The following is a 19,225-nucleotide window of genomic DNA, read 5'->3' on the forward strand; positions in this document are numbered from 1 at the left end:
CTAATCCAGGCACTTGTCAACCCCCGCCTGGACTACTGCAACTCACTGTTGGCTGGGCTCCCCGCTTGTGCCATCAAACGCCTGCAACCTATTCAGAACGCCGCAGCCCGCTTGGTGTACAACCTTCCCAAGTTCTCCCATGTCACCCTGCACACTCCACTGGCTTCCACTTGAAGCTTGCATCCACTACACCCCAACCCGAGTACTCCGTTCTACTACCTCTGGTCTCTTGGCCCTCCCATCTGTACAGGAGGGCAGCTCCCGCTTAGCCCAGTCAAAGCTCCCCCCATACTACCATTGACTTTGCTGGTGGCTACTATGATTGAGATACGTGGTTATCCCACCTAGCTATCTTAAGATGAATGCACTAACTAAGTCGCTCTGGATAAGAGCGTCTGCTAAATGACTAGAATGTAAACGTAATATCATGGCCTCGTTTACAGTGTATTCACAAGATACTTAGTGTCTCTTCTTTGCCTTCTCTTTTTTCGTCTTTTCCTGGTATTCAAGAATCTTTTTGTGGAAAATTCCTGAAAACAGAGGGGTAGATGATAAAGGAGTAAATGAATGATAAGCAAACATATACCCCAAGAACAAGCCGGCATCATTACCATGGTAAACGACTTCAGGTATGTTTTCTAACACGTAAGTAGTACCTTTCAAATACTGTTAAGTATGTAAAAAAAAGCACCTTGCTGGGTGCTTGCTGGCTGCTGCTGCTCCACCTCCTGGATAAACAGGTCAAACATCTGGGTCTGGAGGAACTTCTTGACAAAGTGCCGTGTGGTCTTGGACTCGATGGCCTTGTAGAAGGCTCTGCTCTGAAACTCCCCCGGCTGGCCACTGCTGTTTCGCGTCACGTACGAAGCAAAATGGCCAACAGTCTTCACGAAGAAGGGCAGGAAGGCTTCCGAGACCACCCTGTTCAGCTCTTCCACGGCTGAGAAAAATGGTACACACACACACACACACACACACACACACACACACACACACACACACACCTTTTAGCGACGGTCCAGGTGGCTCCTCAGAGGTGTGTAATTTGGGCGTGCTTATGAGCCATAACACTCTGGATCTCTAGTACCACAATAAGGCATCACGTTGACCTTCCACCAGTCTGTGCTACTATGATGACACATGCTAATTTTCCTTAACCTCTCATTACTTCGAAAAGATCAAAGAAAGCATAAAGCAATCTACAGGCAACTGCCAAAATAAAGGATATACCAACATAAGGACTGTGTTTTAGTAGGGCGTTGGGCCACCATGAGCCGCCAGAACAGCTTCAATGCACCTTAGCATAGATTCTACATGTGTCTGGATCTCCATTCGTCCATGAGAAATTCCTTCATTTGGTGTTTTGTTGATGGAAAACCCAGTCTCAGGCACCACTCCAGAATCTCCCATAAGTGTTCAATTGGGTTGAGATCTAGTGACTGAGACACATAAACACACTTTAAACCCCCCTATGCTCCTTTGAGACCTCTTTCAAAGTCACTGAGATCTCTTCTTCTAGCCTTGGTAGCCAAAATAATGGGCAACTGCAAATGTTTATATATGACCCTAAGCATGATGGAATGTTTTAATTGCTTAAATAACTCAGGAACCACACCTGTGTGGAAGCACCTGCTTTCAATATACTTTGTGTCCCTCATTTACTCAAGTGTTCCATTTATTTTGGCAGTTACCTGTGTATTCAAAGTTTACAGTTAATACAAAACATGTATTCATATCACTAAGTATGGCTATCTGAACACCTGATGTGGTACTGCAGGTGCAAAAGAGCGATACAATCTCTGGACTCGTCAGGAAAGAATACCCCATGCAACACCTCATTTGCATTTTGGAAAAACAGCTTTTTTTATATATGAAAATATACTCACTGGCTTTTTCTTTCCTGTTTCTTAGTGCCTGCAGTATTTCATCTTGAAGCTTAGGGGGCAGAATAGACTTCTCATCCCCACTCTATGAAACAGAGGAGCCATTTTCAATGGTATGACAATGCAAAATATCAATTTCCCCCATAGTTTTAAAGCAGCAATATGTAACTTTTTGGGTGACCTGACCAAATTCACATAGAAATGTGAGTTATAGATCTGTCACTCTCATTGAAAGCAAGTCTAAGAAGCCGTAGATCTGTTCTATGTGTGTTATTTCTATGCTTCCCGTTCTTAAGTTTAGATTTTGTGTTTTTTACTTTTCGTTTTTGTACACCAGCTTCAAACAGCTGAAAATAAAATATTTTTGGTTATGGAAAATATATTTTAGCAGGTCCGCTCTTGAAAGCTGAGTTTTTTGGGATTGTTTTAGAATTAAATGTCAATGCAGTTTTAAAGCAAGTTTGCAGCAATTCTACACATTTTGCCATGGGGCGGAGAGGAACATTTGCTGTTTTACAGCCAATTTCCTACAATTCAATACATTTTGCCATAGGGTGGAGAGAAATGTTTGCAGTTTTGTGATATGATATCTGAGTGAGACTGACTAACAAAATCAATGGGGGCCTCCCGGCTGGTAATTCAACCACAATTACTAAGTTTAGATAAATTGGCCGCTAGACTAACTTAACAATTTTAAAGAAAATAGCTGACATGGGCTAATTGAGTGACTATCAGTGACTGACATAAGAAAAACTGCTGCTGCACAACCAAGTTTCGAAATTGCACCTATTGAGACCCCACTGAGTAAAAAAAGTAATAAATATATATATATATATATATACTGCTCAAAAAAATTAAGGGAACACTTAAACAACACATCCTAGATCTGAATGAATGAAATAATCTTATTAAATACTTTTTTCTTTACATAGTTGAATGTGCTGACAACAAAATCACACAAAAATTATCAATGGAAATCAAATGTATCAACCCATGGAGGTCTGGATTTGGAGTCACCCTCAAAATTAAAGTGGAAAACCACACTACAGGCTGATCCAACTTTGATGTAAAGTCCTTAAAACAAGTCTAAATGAGGCTCAGTAGTGTGTGTGGCCTCCACGTGCCTGTATGACCTCCCTACAATGCCTGGGCATGCTCCTGATGAGGTGGCGGATGGTCTCCTGAGGAATCTCCTCCCAGACCTGGACTAAAGCATCCGCCAACTCCTGGACAGTCTGTGGTGCAACGTGGCGTTGGTGGATGGAGCGAGACATGATGTCCCAGATGTGCTCAATTGGATTCAGGTCTGGGGAACGGGCGGGCCAGTCCTTAGCATCAATGCCTTCCTCTTGCAGGAACTGCTGACACACTCCAGCCACATGAGGTCTAGCATTGTCTTGCATTAGGAGGAACCCAGGGCCAACCGCACCAGCATATGGTCTCACAAGGGGTCTGAGGATCTCATCTCAGTACCTAATGGCAGTCAGGCTACCTCTGGCGAGCACATGGAGGGCTGTGCGGCCCCCCAAAGAAATGCCACCCCACACCATGACTGACCCACCGCCAAACCGGTCATGCTGGAGGATGTTGCAGGCAGCAGAACGTTCTCCACGGCGTCTCCAGACTCTGTCACGTCTGTCACATGTGCTCAGTGTGAACCTGCTTTCATCTGTGAAGAGCACAGGGCGCCAGTGGCGAATTTGCCAATCTTGGTGTTCTCTGGCAAATGCCAAACGTCCTGCACGGGGCTGTAAACACAACCCCCACCTGTGGACGTCGGGCCCTCATACCACCCTCATGGAGTCTGTTTCTGACCGTTTGAGCAGACACATGCACATTTGTGGCCTGCTGGAGGTCATTTTGCAGGGCTCTGGCAGTGCTCCTCCTGCTCCTCCTTGCACAAAGGCGGAGGTAGCGGTACTGCTGCTGGGTTGTTGCCCTCCTACGGCCTCCTCCACGTCTCCTGATGTACTGGCCTGTCTCCTGGTAGCGCCTCCATGCTCTGGACACTACGCTGACAGACACAGCAAACCTTCTTGCCACAGCTCGCATTGATGTGCCATCCTGGATGAGCTGCACTACCTGAGCCACTTGTGTGGGTTGTAGACTCCGTCCCATGCTACCACTAGAGTGAAAGCACCGCCAGCATTCAAAAGTGACCAAAACATCAGCCAGGAAGCATAGGAACTGAGAAGTGGTCTGTGGTCACCACCTGCAGAACCACTTCTTTATTGGGGGTGTCTTGCTAATTGCCTATAATTTCCACCTGTTGTCTATTCCATTTGCACAACAGCATGTGCAATTGATTGTCAATCAGTGTTGCTTCCTAAGTGGACAGTTTGATTTCACAGAAGTGTGATTGACTTGGAGTTACATTGTGTTGTTTAAGTGTTCCCTTTATTTTTTTGGAGCAGTATGTATACATACTCACTCACTCACTCACTCACTCACTCACTCACTCACTCACTCACTCACTCACTCACTCACTCACTCACTCACTCACTCACTCACTCACTCACTCACTCACTCACTCACTCACTCACTCACTCAGTGGGGTCTCAACTTACTGTTGCAAGTTAGAATATAATAGTTTCTCGTATGTATGTATGTACAGCTGTGGAAAAAATTAAGAGACCACTGCAAATTTTTCTTAAATCAGCATCTCTAAATGTATGACAGCCATTCCATTCCAGTGTCTGTTGAATTCCAACACAGGCATATCTCATTCTACTGAATTAGGTACTGATTAGGTGATCACATGAACCAAATCTTATTTAACGAGGAAAAGTATAAAAACCACTGCTGTGGTCATCACTATCCTCTTGCAATAGGACCAGCTGGATGGCAAAAACAGCGCTAATAGTACCTCAAAAGTAATATTAATCAAAAAATAACTATTGACCATGCCAAAAGAGTTGAAAAGGAACGTTTTGAGTGAGGAAAAGAAGGGTTCAATTCTGGCTTTACTGGCAGAGGGATACAGTGAGCGTCAGGTTGCTTCCATCCTTAAAATGTCAAAGACAGCGGTTCATAAGAACAAGGTCAAGCAGCAGACATTGGGGACAAAGCCACAGACCGGCAGAGGGCGCAAACGACTCTACTGATCGGGATGACCGCCAACTCATTCGAATGTCACTCAACCACCATAGGATGGATATCAAGTGACCTACAAAAAGAATGGCAAACGGCAGCTGGGGTGAAGTGCACGGCGAGGACGGTTTGAAACAGGCTCCTAGGGGCAGGGCTGAAGTCGTGCAAAGCTAGAAAAAAGCCCTTCAGCAATGAGAAGCAAAGAAGAGTCAGGCTGAGGTTTGCAAAAGATCATAAGGATTAGACCGTAGAGGACTGGAGTAAGGTCATCTTCTCTGATGAGTCCAATTTTCAGCTTTGCCCAACACCTGGTCGTCTAATGGTTAGACGGAGACCTGGAGAGGCCTACAAGCCACAGTGTCTCGCACCCACTGTGAAATTTGGTGGAGGATCGGTGATGATCTGGGGGTGCTTCAGCAAGGCTGGAATCGGGCAGATTTGTCTTTGTGAACGACGCATGAATCAAGCCACGTACAAGGTTGTCCTGGAAGAAAACACAGCCAGGTCAATCAAGGTGTGGATGGAGGACCACCAGATCAAGACCCAGTCATGGCCAGCCCAATCTCCAGACCTGAACCCCATTGAAAACTTCTGGAATGTGATCAAGAGGAAGTTGGATGGTCACAAGCCATCAAACAAAGCCGAGCTGCTTGAATTTCTGTGCCAGGAGTGGCATAAATTCACCCAACATCAATGTGAAAGACTGGTGGAGAGCATGCCAAGACGCATGAAAGCTGTGATTGAAAATCAGGGTTATTCCACCAAATATTGATTTCTGAACTCTTCCTAAGTTAAAATATTACTATCGTGTTGTTTAAAAATGAACATGAACTTATTTTCTTTGCATTATTCGAGGTCTGACAACACTGCATCTTTTTTGATATTTTGACCAGTTGTCATTTTCTGCAAATAAATGCTCTAAATGAAAATAGTAGTTTATAGAATAAAACAAAAAAGTTATTTTTACCCAAACACATACCTATAAATAGTAAAATCAGAGAAACTGATAATTTTGCAGTGGTCCCTTAATTTTTTCCACAGCTGTATGTACAGTGGAGAGAACAAGTATTTGATACGCTGCCGATTTCGCAGGTTTTCCTACTTACAAAGCATGTAGAGGTCTGTAATTTTTATCATAGGTACACTTCAACTGTGAGAGACAGAATCTAAAATTAAAAAATCCAGAAAATCACATTGTATGATTTTTAAGTAAATCATTTGCATTTTATTGCATGACATAAGTATTTGATACATCAGAAAAGCAGAACTTAATATTTGGTACAGAAACCTTTGTTTGCAATTACAGAGATCATACGTTTCCTGTAGGTCTTGACCAGGTTTGCACACACTGCGGCAGGGATTTTGGCCCACTCCTCCATACAGACCTTCTCCAGATCCTTCAGGTTTCGGGGGCTGTCGCTGGGCACACGGACTTTCAGCTCCCTCCAAAGATTTTCTATTGGGTTCAGGTCTGGAGACTGGCTAGGCCACTCCAGAACCTTGAGATGCTTCTTACGGAGCCACTCCTTAGTTGCCCTGGCTGTGTGTTTCGGGTCGTTGTCATGCTGGAAGACCCAGCCACGACCCATCTTCAATGCTCTTATTGAGGGAAGGAGGTTGTTGGCCAAGATCTCGCGATACATGGCCCCAATCCATCCTCCCCTCAATACGGTGCAGTCGTCCTGTCCCCTTTGCAGAAAAGCATCCCCAAAGAATGATGTTTCCACCTCCATGCTTCACGGTTGGGATGGTGTTCTTGGGGTTGTACTCATCCTTCTTCTTCCTCCAAACACGGCGAGTGGAGTTTAGACCAAAAAGCTCTATTTTTGTCTCATCAGACCACATGACCTTCTCCCATTCCTCCTCTGGATCATCCAGATGGTCATTGGCAAACTTCAGACGGGCCTGGACATGCGCTGGCTTGAGCAGGGGGGACCTTGCGTGCGCTGCAGGATTTTAATCCATGACGGCGTAGTGTGTTACTAATGGTTTTCTTTGAGACTGTGGTCCCAGCTCTCTTCAGGTCATTGACCAGGTCCTGCCGTGTAGTTCTGGGCTGATCCCTCACCTTCCTCATGATCATTGATGCCCCATGAGGTGAGATCTTGCATGGAGCCCCATACCGAGGATGATTGACCGTCATCTTGAACTTCTTCCATTTTCTAATAATTGCGCCAACAGTTGTTGCCTTCTTACCAAGCTGCTTGCCTATTGTCCTGTAGCCCATCCCAGCCTTGTGCAGGTCTACAATTTTATCCCTGATGTCCTTACACAGCTCTCTGGTCTTGACCATTGTGGAGAGGTTGGAGTCTGTTTGATTGAGTGTGTGGACAGGTGTCTTTTATACAGGTAACGAGTTCAAACAGGTGCAGTTAATACAGGTAATGAGTGGAGAACAGGAGGGCTTCTTAAAGAAAAACTAACAGGTCTGTGAGAGCCGGAATTCTTCAAATACTTATGTCATGCAATAAAATGCAAATTAATTACTTTAAAATCATACAATGTGATTTTCTGGATTTTTGTTTTAGATTCCGTCTCTCACAGTTGAAGTGTACCTATGATAAAAATGACAGACCTCTACATGCTTTGTAAGTAGGAAAACCTGCAAAATCGGCAGTGTATCAAATACTTGTTCTCCCCACTGTATGTATGTATGTATGTATGTATGTATGTATGTATGTATGTATGTATGTATGTATGTATGTATGTATGTATGTATGTATGTATGTATGTATGTATGTATGTATGTATGTATGTACAGTGAGGGAAAAAAGTATTTGATCCCCTGCTGATTTTGTACATTTGCCCACTGACAAAGAAATTATCAGTCTATAATTTTAATGGTAGGTTTATTTGAACAGTGAGAGACAGAATAACAACAACAAAATCCAGAAAAACGCATGTCAAAAATGTTATAAATTGATTTGCATTTTAATGAGGGAAATAAGTATTTGACCCCTCTCAATCAGAAAGATTTCTGGCTCCCAGGTGTCTTTTATACAGGTAACGAGCTGAGATTAGGAGCACACTCTTAAAGGGAGTGCTCCTAATCTCAGCTTGTTACATGTATAAAAGACACCTGTCCACAGAAGCATTCAATCAATCAGATTCCAAACTCTCCACCATGGCCAAGACCAAAGAGCTCTCCAAGGATATCAGGGACAAGATTGTAGACCTACACAAGGCTGGAATGGGCTACAAGACCATCGCCAAGCAGCTTGGTGAGAAGGTGACAACAGTTGTTGCGATTATTCGCAAATGGAAGAAACACAAAACAACTGTCAATCTCCCTCGGCCTGGGGCTCCATGCAAGATCTCACCTCGTGGAGTTGCAATGATCATGAGAACGGTGAGGAATCAGCCCAGAACTACACGGGAGGATCTTGTCAATGATCTCAAGGCAGCTGGGACCATAGTCACCAAGAAAACAATTGGTAACACACTACGCCGTGAAGGACTGAAATCCTGCAACGCCCGCAAGGTCCCCCTGCTCAAGAAAGCACATATACATGCCTGTCTGAAGTTTTCCAATGAACATCTGAAGGATTCAGAGGAGAACTGGGTGAAAGTGTTGTGGTCAGATGAGACCAAAATGGAGCACTTTGGCATCAACTCAACTCGCCGTGTTTGGAGGAGGAGAAATGCTGCCTATGACCCCAAGAACACCATCCCCACCGTCAAACATGGAGGTGGAAACATTATGCTTTGGGGGTGTTTTTCTGCTAAGGGGACAGGACAACTTCACTGCATCAAAGGGACGATGGACGGGGCCATGTACCATCAAATCTTGGGTGAGAACCTCCTTCCCTCAGCCAGGGTATTGAAAATGGGTCGTGGATGGGTATTCCAGCATGACAATGACCCAAAACACACGGCCAAGTCAACAAAGGTGTGGCTCAAGAAGAAGCACATTAAGGTCCTGGAGTGGCCTAGCCAGTCTCCAGACCTTAATCCCATAGAAAATCTGTGGATGGAGCTGAAGGTTCGAGTTGCCAAATGTCAGCCTTGAAACCTTAATGACTTGGAGAAGATCTGCAAAGAGGAGTGGGACAAAATCCCTCCTGAGATGTGTGCAAACCTGGTTGGCAACTACAAGAAATGTCTGACCTCTGTGATTGCCAACAAGGGTTTTGCCACCAAGTACTAAGTCATGTTTTGCAGAGGGGTCAAATACTTATTTCCCTCATTAAAATGCAAATCACTTGATAACATTTTTGACATGCGTTTTTCTGGATTTTTTAAATTTATTCTGTCTCTCACTGTTCAAATAAACCTACCATTAAAATGATAGACTGATCATTTCTTTGTCAGTGGGCAAACGTACAAAATCAGCAGGGGATCAAATACTTTTTTCCCACACTGTATGTATGTATGTATGTATGTATGTATGTATGTATGTATGTATGTATGTATGTATGTATGTATGTATGTATGTATGTATACACACATACAGTTGAAGTCGGAAGTTTACATACACCTTAGCCAAATACATTTAAACTCAGTTTTTCACAATTCCTGACATTTAATCCTAGTAAAAATTCCCTGTCTTAGGTCAGTTAGGATCACCATTTTATTTTAAGAATTAGAAATGTCAGAATAATAGTAGAGAGAATGATTTATTTCAGCTTTTATTTCTTTCATCACATTCCCAGTGGGTCAGAAGTTTACATGCACTCAATTAGTATTTGGTAGCATTGCCTTTAAATTGTTTAACTTGGGTCAAACGTTTCGAGTAGCCTTCCACAAGCTTCCCACAATGAGTTGGGTGAATTTTGGCCCATTCCTCCTGACAGAGATGGTGTAACTGAGTCAGGTTTGTAGGCCACCTTGCTCGCACACGCTTTTTCAGTTCTGCCCACAAATCTTCTATTAGATTGAGGTCAGGGCTTTGTGATGGCCACTCCAATACCTTGACTTTGTTGTCCTTAAGCCATTTTGCCACAACTTTGGAAGTATGCTTGGGGTCATTGTCCATTTTGAAGACCCATTTGTGACCAAGCTTTAACTTCCTGACTGATGTCAGGAAGCAGTGGCTTCTTCCTTGCTGAGCGGCCTTTCAGGTTGTGTCGATATAGGACTCTTTTTACTGTGAATATAGATACTTTTGTAACAGTTTCCTCCAGCATCTTCACAAGGTCCTTTGCTGTTGTTCTGGGATTGATTTGCACTTTTCGCACCAAAGTACGTTCATCTCTAGGAGACAGAACGCATCTCCTTCCTGAGCGGTATGACGGCTGCGTGGTCCCATGGTGTTTATACTTGCGTACTATTGTTTGTACAGATGAACGTGGTACCTTCAGGCATTTGGAAATTGCTCCCAAGGATGAACCAGACTTGTAGAGGTCTACAATTTTTTTTCTGAGGTCTTGGCTGATTTCATTTTATTTTCCCATGACGTCAAGCAAAGAGGCACTGTGTTTGAAGGTAGGCCTTGAAATACATCCACAGGTACACCTCCAATTGACTCAAATGATGTAAATTAGTCTATCAGAAGCTTCTAAAGCCATGACATCATTTTATGGAATTTTCCAAGCTGTTTAAAGGCACAGTCAACTTGTATGCAAACTTCTGACCCACTGGAATTGTGATACAGTGAATTATAAGTGGAATAATCTGTCTGTAAACAATTGTTGGAAAAATTACTTGTGTCATGCACAAAGTAGATGTCCTAACCGACTTGCCCAAACTATAGTTTGTTAAGAAGAAATCTGTGGAGTGGTTGAAAAAAACGAGTTTTAATGACTCAAACCTAAGTGTATGTAAACTTCCGACTTCAACTGTACATACATCCGAGGGCCTTCAAGGGGGGGGCAGTTGCCCAATCCTGCTCTACAGTATACTTGCTTGTCTTGTCACAAACTGAAATTAGGCCAACTATTACAATTTTTGCAACCAAGAAATGGTGGAGCGATTTCTGCATAGCGCATCTTTAAGAACAACAGTGAAGAAAAAAAGAAAAAAAAGAAAAGGATTTTCAATTCAAAAGAGCATACGTTCAAGTAAATGTGCTACTTAATTATGTCTGTAAACGTAGGCCATTGTTCGTTCCACTCTTTAGGCAACACAGGACAGATGTTTCAGTCACTTACTTGAACTAGGAAAGTGTCCTTCTTATCCTCTGACAAGTCCACCACAAGCAGCTGTGTTAGGGAAAACAGAGCCTAGAATGAGTTTTTCAACACCAATCCATCACTATTACTACCAGACTCCCAAACTTTCCATCCACATCAAAATGCATTGGAGGAGGGGGTGACTCACGTCGGTCTGGTCCGTGACCTGTTCCATTAGCCGCTTCTGCACTCCCAGCAGGTAGGGGGTGGGCGCCATGACGACGTCGATGAGGATCTCAGGAACTATGGAGATGAAGGTGTGTTGCCAGGTGAATGGATAGAGGAGGGCGGCCACAGCGTGGATCACCTGGGACAGGGTGCTGGGGAGGGGTCAGACTTATTCAGTGTGTGTGTCACTGTGTGAAGTAGTTAAGTGCTCCATTGACGAAGTTGACGCATGCGAGACGACTAAAATAAGAGTGCGCGTGTGTGTGTGTGTGTGTGTGCCCAGTACCTGAGCTCCACGGCTATGAAGACGATGCGTCGCTCCATAACGGCGGCAGCGAACACCAGCACCACCTCCTCGTCGGTCAAGCAACGGAAGAGCGTGCGGAAGTCCACGTGCTCCAGCCACGAGTCCAACGGCCGCGTCAGACTGATGATCTGGAGGGGAGACAGTCAACTCTACACGTCAATACTTTGACCAACATGTTATATACACAGTAAATATCCCCACCGTCACCAACATGTTACATACAGTAAGGTAATACAAAGGTGATTTACTGTTTAACGGCTTTCTTTATTTTTTTGTAATGCGAGTAAGCAGGGAACACATTTACCACAATATAGTTTAGCCTCCTGATAAGCATGGCTTAATTATTGGTATAATGGCTAAGGTTTTGGAATGGCAGTCACAGGGAACAGGGTTTGAGTCCTAGTCGGGGTAACCCCTAATGAACTATAATGGTGTCAGAAGTGGGATAGCACAATTGGAAGCATGTCCCAGCCACATCTGCGGCACAGTTGATTTTTCAGAGGCATAGTTCAGCGTACATTTTTCATAACGAGTGTACTTGCTGAAATATATAGCAGTTTACTAAAGTAATCACACCTAAACTTACAGATACAATACAGCAACAACTAGAGTGTGAGTGGGGGTTAATTGTGAAAAAAGGACCTGAAAAGATGGAATGTTGCAGGATGCGATTGGTGTTGGTGGGATTTTAGCCCTGGGGGAACATTGAGTAAGAGGGGGCAGGTTCAGACACAGCACTACACACCCCTGCATGGAACATCGCACCTCATGGTAATACTTATACTATTTCAGTGCTGTGTGTGTGTAGACACTCCGATGTTTTGTTTAACCAGTCATATACCACACTTTTCGCAATGGTGCCAGAGCAGTATCCTTGGGGTTATCCGAAATGAGGGCAAATGACTAAACCTACACACTGTGGAATGTGTACCACCTCTGCCCTAGTGCATCTCTTTTCTTACTAGCATTATTCCAGGCTAAATGGATTTCCTTTTCTTTTTACTCAATGCATATCCACCTGCTGGCATGGTCTCCTTTCTCACTAGCTGTGTGTGTATGTGTGTGTGTGTGTGTGTGTGTCCAACTGGCTTTGTGTCTCATTCCTTGACGGTCTCTTAGATCTCTAGCTGTGTGCTTTATTGTTACGTCCAGTAGCTTGGAAGAGGAGTACCCCATTGACCTGGATGATCACATTGGTGACCGGCCCGCGTAGGTTTCCACCATAGTGGCGCAGTGGTCTAAGGCACTGCATCGCAGTGCTAGCTGTGCCACTAGAGATCCTGGTTCGAATCCAGGCTCTGTCGTAGAAGAAGCAATACTTCAAGCCGCAGCTCCATACTAATGTTCAGACAGAGAACGGATACGGCATACTGGTTGTTGGGGTGGGATTGGCATGGGGTGTAGGTGATCCGTCGGTGGCTTTTGATCATTTCATTGGATTCCTCATGTCTTACTCATTGTTAGAAAGAATGATGGTCCAAATTGGATGTTAGAGATCAAATTATATTTGTTTCAGGAATGCTAATCATCCGTTTCTAACTACAGAAATGATTTCAGCACAATCTGAGATGCTGGGTGTTGAAGCCTTCTTGTGCTTTTTGAGGTGGAACGACCCCATGTCATTGTACTATGCTAACTTAGTAATGTGGCTAAGTCAGGATGCTAACCTCGGTGCCCTTGTCGGGGATGAAGCTCTTGATCTTGACAGTGTTGCCTGGGGCAGGGAACGCGGCCTCCCTCAGGCTCTGCATGAATGGGTAAATCATTGCCATTGAGATCTGGTGTCGCTTCTCCACCTCGTCAAAGATCTGCACCAGAAGACAGAAAGGAATAATCCAACTCAGATATCGTCGTCATTGGATTGTGCACCACTGGAATAATAAAAATAATTACCCATCACACACACAACATTTCCTCAGTGCACATTTCAGTGGGTGAGCTTTTTCAAGACATTCACGAAACCAACAGAAACCACAATGAATAGTGCACCAGTAATAAGTATATGAGGAAGTAAACTATGGGGCTTACTATTCCCACTAGCCTAAGTGATAGTGGTGTGTGTCAATATTCACGTCACAAGACTTGGGGGGCACAACTGAAAGACAGTGAAATATGTTTTTTTGGGGGGGGCTTTATCAGCTACTTCAACCACAGACGGGGGCTAATGATAAATTGCCACTAAGAGGGAGAACATATGAACCATGCAAACATTTCAAAAACCCCAGACCAGTCTAAGAGGCTCATACCTCAGTCATTTTCTCGTACCAAAACACATCATTACATAAACACAGTAGTTATGAGAAACTCAGTCCAATTTCACACACGACTGAATAAAGGTATGAACAGTTGTCAGAATTGCGAGAGGTGCCCATCGCATTCAGTTCTACATAAGTAGAAGGTTATGTGCTGTTGACATTTCCAAGGGATTTCCACAAAACGGTGATAAGTGAGAACTACCTTGGTCCTAGAAGCTTTAAAGGGATTGTTAACTTTTCTTTTACAGTGTTAGCTTATTTAGCGACTTACCTACAGTGTTGTCGTCTCGTCCAAATTACTTTTAAGTTTGTTAGCTGGTTATTTAGCAATGGCCAGAATCTCCTGGCTAGCATTTTTGGAGCATGTAGCAGTGGTACTGGAAACGGATTGTATCAGTCCAAAAAACATTAATAAAGTGGCCTATGGTGAAATCTGAGTATGTATAGTGTTATCCAATGTTAACTTAATCCCTTTTTTACAACGTGCACAGATGTCAGCATGATTCCTAACTGAAGTAACAGGGACAGAATTACTCAGAAGTATGAAGCATCGTTACAGCTAGGGATCTGCCCAGTTCAACTCATCCATGCTGCAGTCTCTGTGCAAAACACTCATTGCTGACAGCCGAAAGCCAATGACCTTTGAGGCGGGTTACCTTGGAGAAGAGTCCGAAACAAGCCAGCCTGCTAATGATGCAGAAGGCCTCGGGTGGGCGCGCTCCATTGCCGTGGGGCTAGTCGAGAACAATGGAGAAACAGACAGAGAGACGAAGGAGGACACGTCACACTACAATACTTCTTAAAGTACAGCATCTGAGGTGAAAAACCAAAGTGAAACTTACTAGTAGCCTTCTGCAGTATCCGTTCCTTCTGCTGCCATCGATCTCAGTCAAGACAAAGGAGAATGTCTCACTAGAGAAATGTGTGAAAGAGAAAAAGAGAGAGTATTTATATTTGATTATCAACAACACACCCATCTTTCCCGCCAGCAAAAATGACATACATTCATATCAGGTGCAGTGTTACCTGTGGTACTCTGTTAGGGGGGCCCAGTTGATCCCCTCAGGGAAACAGAAGAGTGTGATGGCCTTCAGGGTCTTTTCCTCCTCCTCTCTTTGGAATCTCACCATCCCATCCCTCTGAGAGAGAGCGAGCGAGAAAGGGAGCAACAGAGGGAGATCGAGTAACAGAGGAAGCGCGAGAGAGCGAGAGTAACAGAGTTGGAAAGTATTCAGAACCCTTCCCTTTTTCCACATTTTGTTATGTTACAGCCTTTTCCTCATCAATCTACACACAACAATCAAAAACAGTTTAGAAATGTCAGCAAATTTATTAAAAATAAAAAACAGAAATACCTTATTTACATATGTACTCAGACCCTTTGCTATGAGACTCGAAATTGAACTCAGGTGCATCCTGTTTCCATTGATAATCCTTGAGATGTTTCTACAACTTGGAGTCCAACTGTGGTAAATTCAATTAATTGGACATTATTTGGAAAGGCACACACACACACACACACGTCTATATAAAAGGTCCCATAGTTGATTGTGCATGTCAGAGCAAAAACCAAGCCATGAGGTCGAAGGAATTGTCCCTAGAGCTCCGAGACAGGATTGTGTCGAGGCACAGATCTGGGGAAGGGTACCAAAAAAATGTCTACAACATTGAAGGTCCCCGAGAACACAGTGGCCTCTATCATTCTTAAAAATTGAAGAAGTTTGGAACCACCAAGACTCTTCCCTAGAGCTGGCCGCCCGGCCAAACTGAGCAACCGGAGGACAAGGGACTTGGTCAGGGAGATGACCAAGAACCTGATGGTCACTCTGACAGAGCTCCAGAGTTCCTCTGTGGAGATGGGAGAACCTTCCAGAAGGACAACCATCTCTGCAGCACTCCACCAAATCAGGCCTTTATGGTAGAGTGGCCAGACAGAAGCCACTCCCCAGTAAAAGGCACATGACAGCCCGCTTGGAGTTTGCCAAAAGGCACCTAAAGGACTCTTAGACCATGAGAAACAAGATTCTCTGGTCTGATGAAACCAAGATTGAACTCTTTGGCCTGAATGCCAATCGTCACGTCTGGAGGAAACCTGGCACCATCCTTACATTTTAGTCATTTAGCAGACGCTCTTATCCAGAGCGACTTACAGTTAGTGAGTGCATAAATTTTCATACTGGCCCCCCGTGGGAATCGAACCCACAACCCTGGCGTTGCAAGCGCCATGCTCTACCAACTGAGCTACACGGTGGTGGCATGGTGGTGGCAGCAGCATCATGCTGTGTGGATGGTTTTCAGTGGCAGGGGCGAGGGAAAGATGAACAGAGCAAAGTACAGAGAGACCCTTGATGAAAACCTGCTCAGGACCTCAGACTGGGGCGAAGGTTCACCTTCCAACAGGACAACGACCCTTAGCACACTGCCAAGACAACGCAGGAGTGGCTTCAGGACAAGTCTCTGAATGTCCTTGAGTGGCCCAGCCAGAGCCCAGACTTAAACATCTCTGGATAGACCTGAAAATTGGATGCTCCCCATCCAACCTGACAACGCTTGAGAGGATCTGCAGAGAAAAATGGGAGAAACTCCCCAAATACAGGTGTGCCAAGCTTGTAGCGTCACACCCAAGAAGACTTGCTGTAATCTCTGCCAAAGGTGCTTCAACAAAGTACTGAGTAAAGGGTCTGAATACTTATGTAAATTTGCAAAATAATCTACAAACCTGTTTTTGCTTTGTCATTATGGGGTATTGTGTGTAGATTGATGAGGGGAAAAAACGATTTAATCAATTTTAGAATAAGGCTATAAAGTAACAAAAATGTGGAAAAAGTCAAGGGGTCTGAATACTTTCCGAATACACTCTAATGAGCGTTCTAAGATCAACTACATCTCTGCCTGTGTTATTGTGAGTGCTCTGCCATTTTACCACAACTTAGTCCACTACTGGATGCTTACATTTTTTGGATGCCTGTCTTTGTTGAGCAACCCTCCTACTTTTCTTGCTGAAGGTCTACCTGAACTATTCTCTCCTACCTCCCTTTTACTCTTCAAGGACTTCCATTGTGCTTTTCATTTCTTCTTCACATTTTCCCTTCATATCCCTTTTGGGAGACATGCAGTGTGTCTACTAACTAGCGGACTCACCTTGGGGAACTGGTAGGTGATCTGCGGCTCGTAGGCACCCTCTTTAGACTTCTTGAGGCTGACCACCACCAGGTACTCAAAGAAGTACTGCCCGCTCATGTAGCGCTGCTCCCTGGCTGTGGTGTCCACAGGAGTTGGCTCCATAGACTCCTGAAAGCATGGCTCCTTCATCACCCCTGCAGGGACAACATTGTCATGTGTAAGCAGAGGCTTACTATACAGTAACATATCGTAAAATGGTACCCTGGCGCTGTAACGGCAGCTTAACTTAAACGGCTCCTGTACATGTTGTATACATGATTAATATTGTATTTTTGTGTCTTATTTTTTTTTTATCCACTTTTAGTTTTTGATAGTTAAATAAGAATCGAGAAATAATCTGATGATTTTGTCCTGGTTTTGTAACACTGCGATGCTGAAAAATGTATGCTTGGCTAGCACGCTAATTAGCTAGCTGCTTCAACGGCTTGAAAGGCAGTGGAGAAGTGCAGTGAGAGAATTGCGAAGATAGTAGAGGCCCGTAGAGATCAGGACAACTACTTTGACGATTACCGATGTGTGGTAGGCTTTCTGGCGCCAGCGGCTGCTGGGGCATCACCCAAGTGGGTGCTACACATTGGTAGTGTAAAGGAGTAGCTACAGTACCTACGGCGTCCATAAGGAGAGGCCACAGATTTTTAAAAATCTTTGGAGAGGCTGAGGACGTCAGGGACAGCGAGGTGTGCTGATGGTTATGGATCTATCTCTGATATATGACCACTGACCTCCCAGGCTGTGACTGTGCACAATTCCCAGAAGCTGAAAATGTCTCAGTTCTTCCATGGTCTGCAAACTCACCAGACATGTCACCCATTGAGCATGTTTGAGCATAAATGTTATAAATTGATTTGCATTTTAATGAGGGAAATAAGTATGACCCCCTCTCAGTCAGAAAGATTTCTGGCTCCCAGGTGTCTTTTATACAGGTAACGAGATGTGATTAGGAGCACACTCTTAAAGGGAGTGCTCCTAATCTCAGCTTGTTACCTGTATAAAAGACACCTGTCCACAGAAGCAATCAATCAGATTCCAAACTCTCCACCATGGCCAAGACCAAAGAGCTCTCCAAGGATGTCAGGGACAAGATTGTAGACCTACACAAGGCTGGAATGGGCTACAAGACCATCGCCAAGCAGCTTGGTGAGAAGGTGACAACAGTTGGTGCGATTATTCGCAAATGGAAGAAACACAAAAGAACTGTCAATCTCACCTCGTGGAGTTGCAACGATCATGAGAACGGTGAGGAATCAGCCCAGAACTACACGGGAGGATCTTGTTAATGATCTCAAGGCAGCTGGGACCATAGTCACCAAGAAAACAATTAGTAACACAACGCCGTGAAGGACTGAAATCCTGCAGCGCCCGCAAGGTCCCCCTGCTCAAGAAAGCACATATACAGGCCCGTCTGAAGTTTGCCAATGAACATCTGAATGATTCAGAGGAGAACTGGGTGAAAGTGTTGTTTTCAGATGAGACCAAAATCGAGCTCTTTGGCATCAACTCAACTCGGCGTGTTTGGAGGAGGAGGAGGAATGCTGCCTATGACCCCAAGAACACCATCCCCACCGTCAAACATGCAGGTGGAAACATTATGCTTTGGGGGTGTTTTTTTGCTAAGGGGACAGGACAACTTCACCGCATCAAAGGGACGATGGACGGGGCCATGTACCGTCAAATCTTGGGTGAGAACCTCCTTCCCTCAGCCAGTGCATTGAAAATGGGTCGTGGATGGGTATTCCAGCATGACAATGACCCAAAACACACAGTCAAGGCAACAAAGGATAATTAAGGTCCTGGAGTGGCCTAGCCAGTCTCCAGACCTTAATCCCATAGAAAATCCGTGGAGGGAGCTGAAGGTTTGAGTTGCCAAACGTCAGCCTCGAAACCTTAATGACTTGGAGAAGATCTGCAAAGAGGAGTGGGACAAAATCCCTCCTGAGATGTGTGCAAACCTGGTGGCCAACTACAAGAAACGTCTGACCTCTGTGATTGCCAACAAGGGTTTTGCCACCAAGTGCTAAGTCATGTTTTGCAGAGGGGTCAAATACTTATTTCCCTCATTAAAATGCAAATCAATTTATAACATTTTTGACATGCGTTTTTCTGGATTTTTTGTTGTTGTTATTCTGTCTCTCACTGTTCAAATAAACCTACCATTAAAATTATAGACTGATCATGTCTTTGTCAGTGGGCAAACGTACAAAATCAGCAGGGGATCAAATACTTTTTTCC

At 44.3% G+C, this 19,225-nt stretch overlaps 1 protein-coding gene across 2 annotated transcripts in view; it reads right to left on the minus strand.

Annotated features, from left to right (window-relative positions):
• Positions 1-206: 206 nt before the first annotated feature.
• Positions 207-19,225, minus strand: part of LOC121545964 (DENN domain-containing protein 2D-like) — a 51,722-nt gene continuing 32,703 nt past the window's right edge. For both annotated transcript variants that reach the window (XM_041856917.2, XM_041856918.2), the window contains 11 exons: positions 16,955-17,130; positions 14,840-14,952; positions 14,656-14,725; positions 14,470-14,547; positions 13,226-13,366; positions 11,538-11,686; positions 11,232-11,403; positions 11,063-11,113; positions 1,887-1,968; positions 692-940; positions 207-530 (listed from right to left, as the gene is read on the minus strand). In XM_041856917.2, the coding sequence (XP_041712851.1) occupies positions 460-530; positions 692-940; positions 1,887-1,968; positions 11,063-11,113; positions 11,232-11,403; positions 11,538-11,686; positions 13,226-13,366; positions 14,470-14,547; positions 14,656-14,725; positions 14,840-14,952; positions 16,955-17,130 (1,352 nt within the window). In that variant the 3' untranslated portion in view covers positions 207-459. The remainder of the gene's footprint in view (positions 531-691; positions 941-1,886; positions 1,969-11,062; positions 11,114-11,231; positions 11,404-11,537; positions 11,687-13,225; positions 13,367-14,469; positions 14,548-14,655; positions 14,726-14,839; positions 14,953-16,954; positions 17,131-19,225) is intronic.

This window comes from Coregonus clupeaformis, chromosome 30 (assembly GCF_020615455.1).
Source record: "Coregonus clupeaformis isolate EN_2021a chromosome 30, ASM2061545v1, whole genome shotgun sequence".
Taxonomy (NCBI): Eukaryota; Metazoa; Chordata; class Actinopteri; order Salmoniformes; family Salmonidae; genus Coregonus; species Coregonus clupeaformis.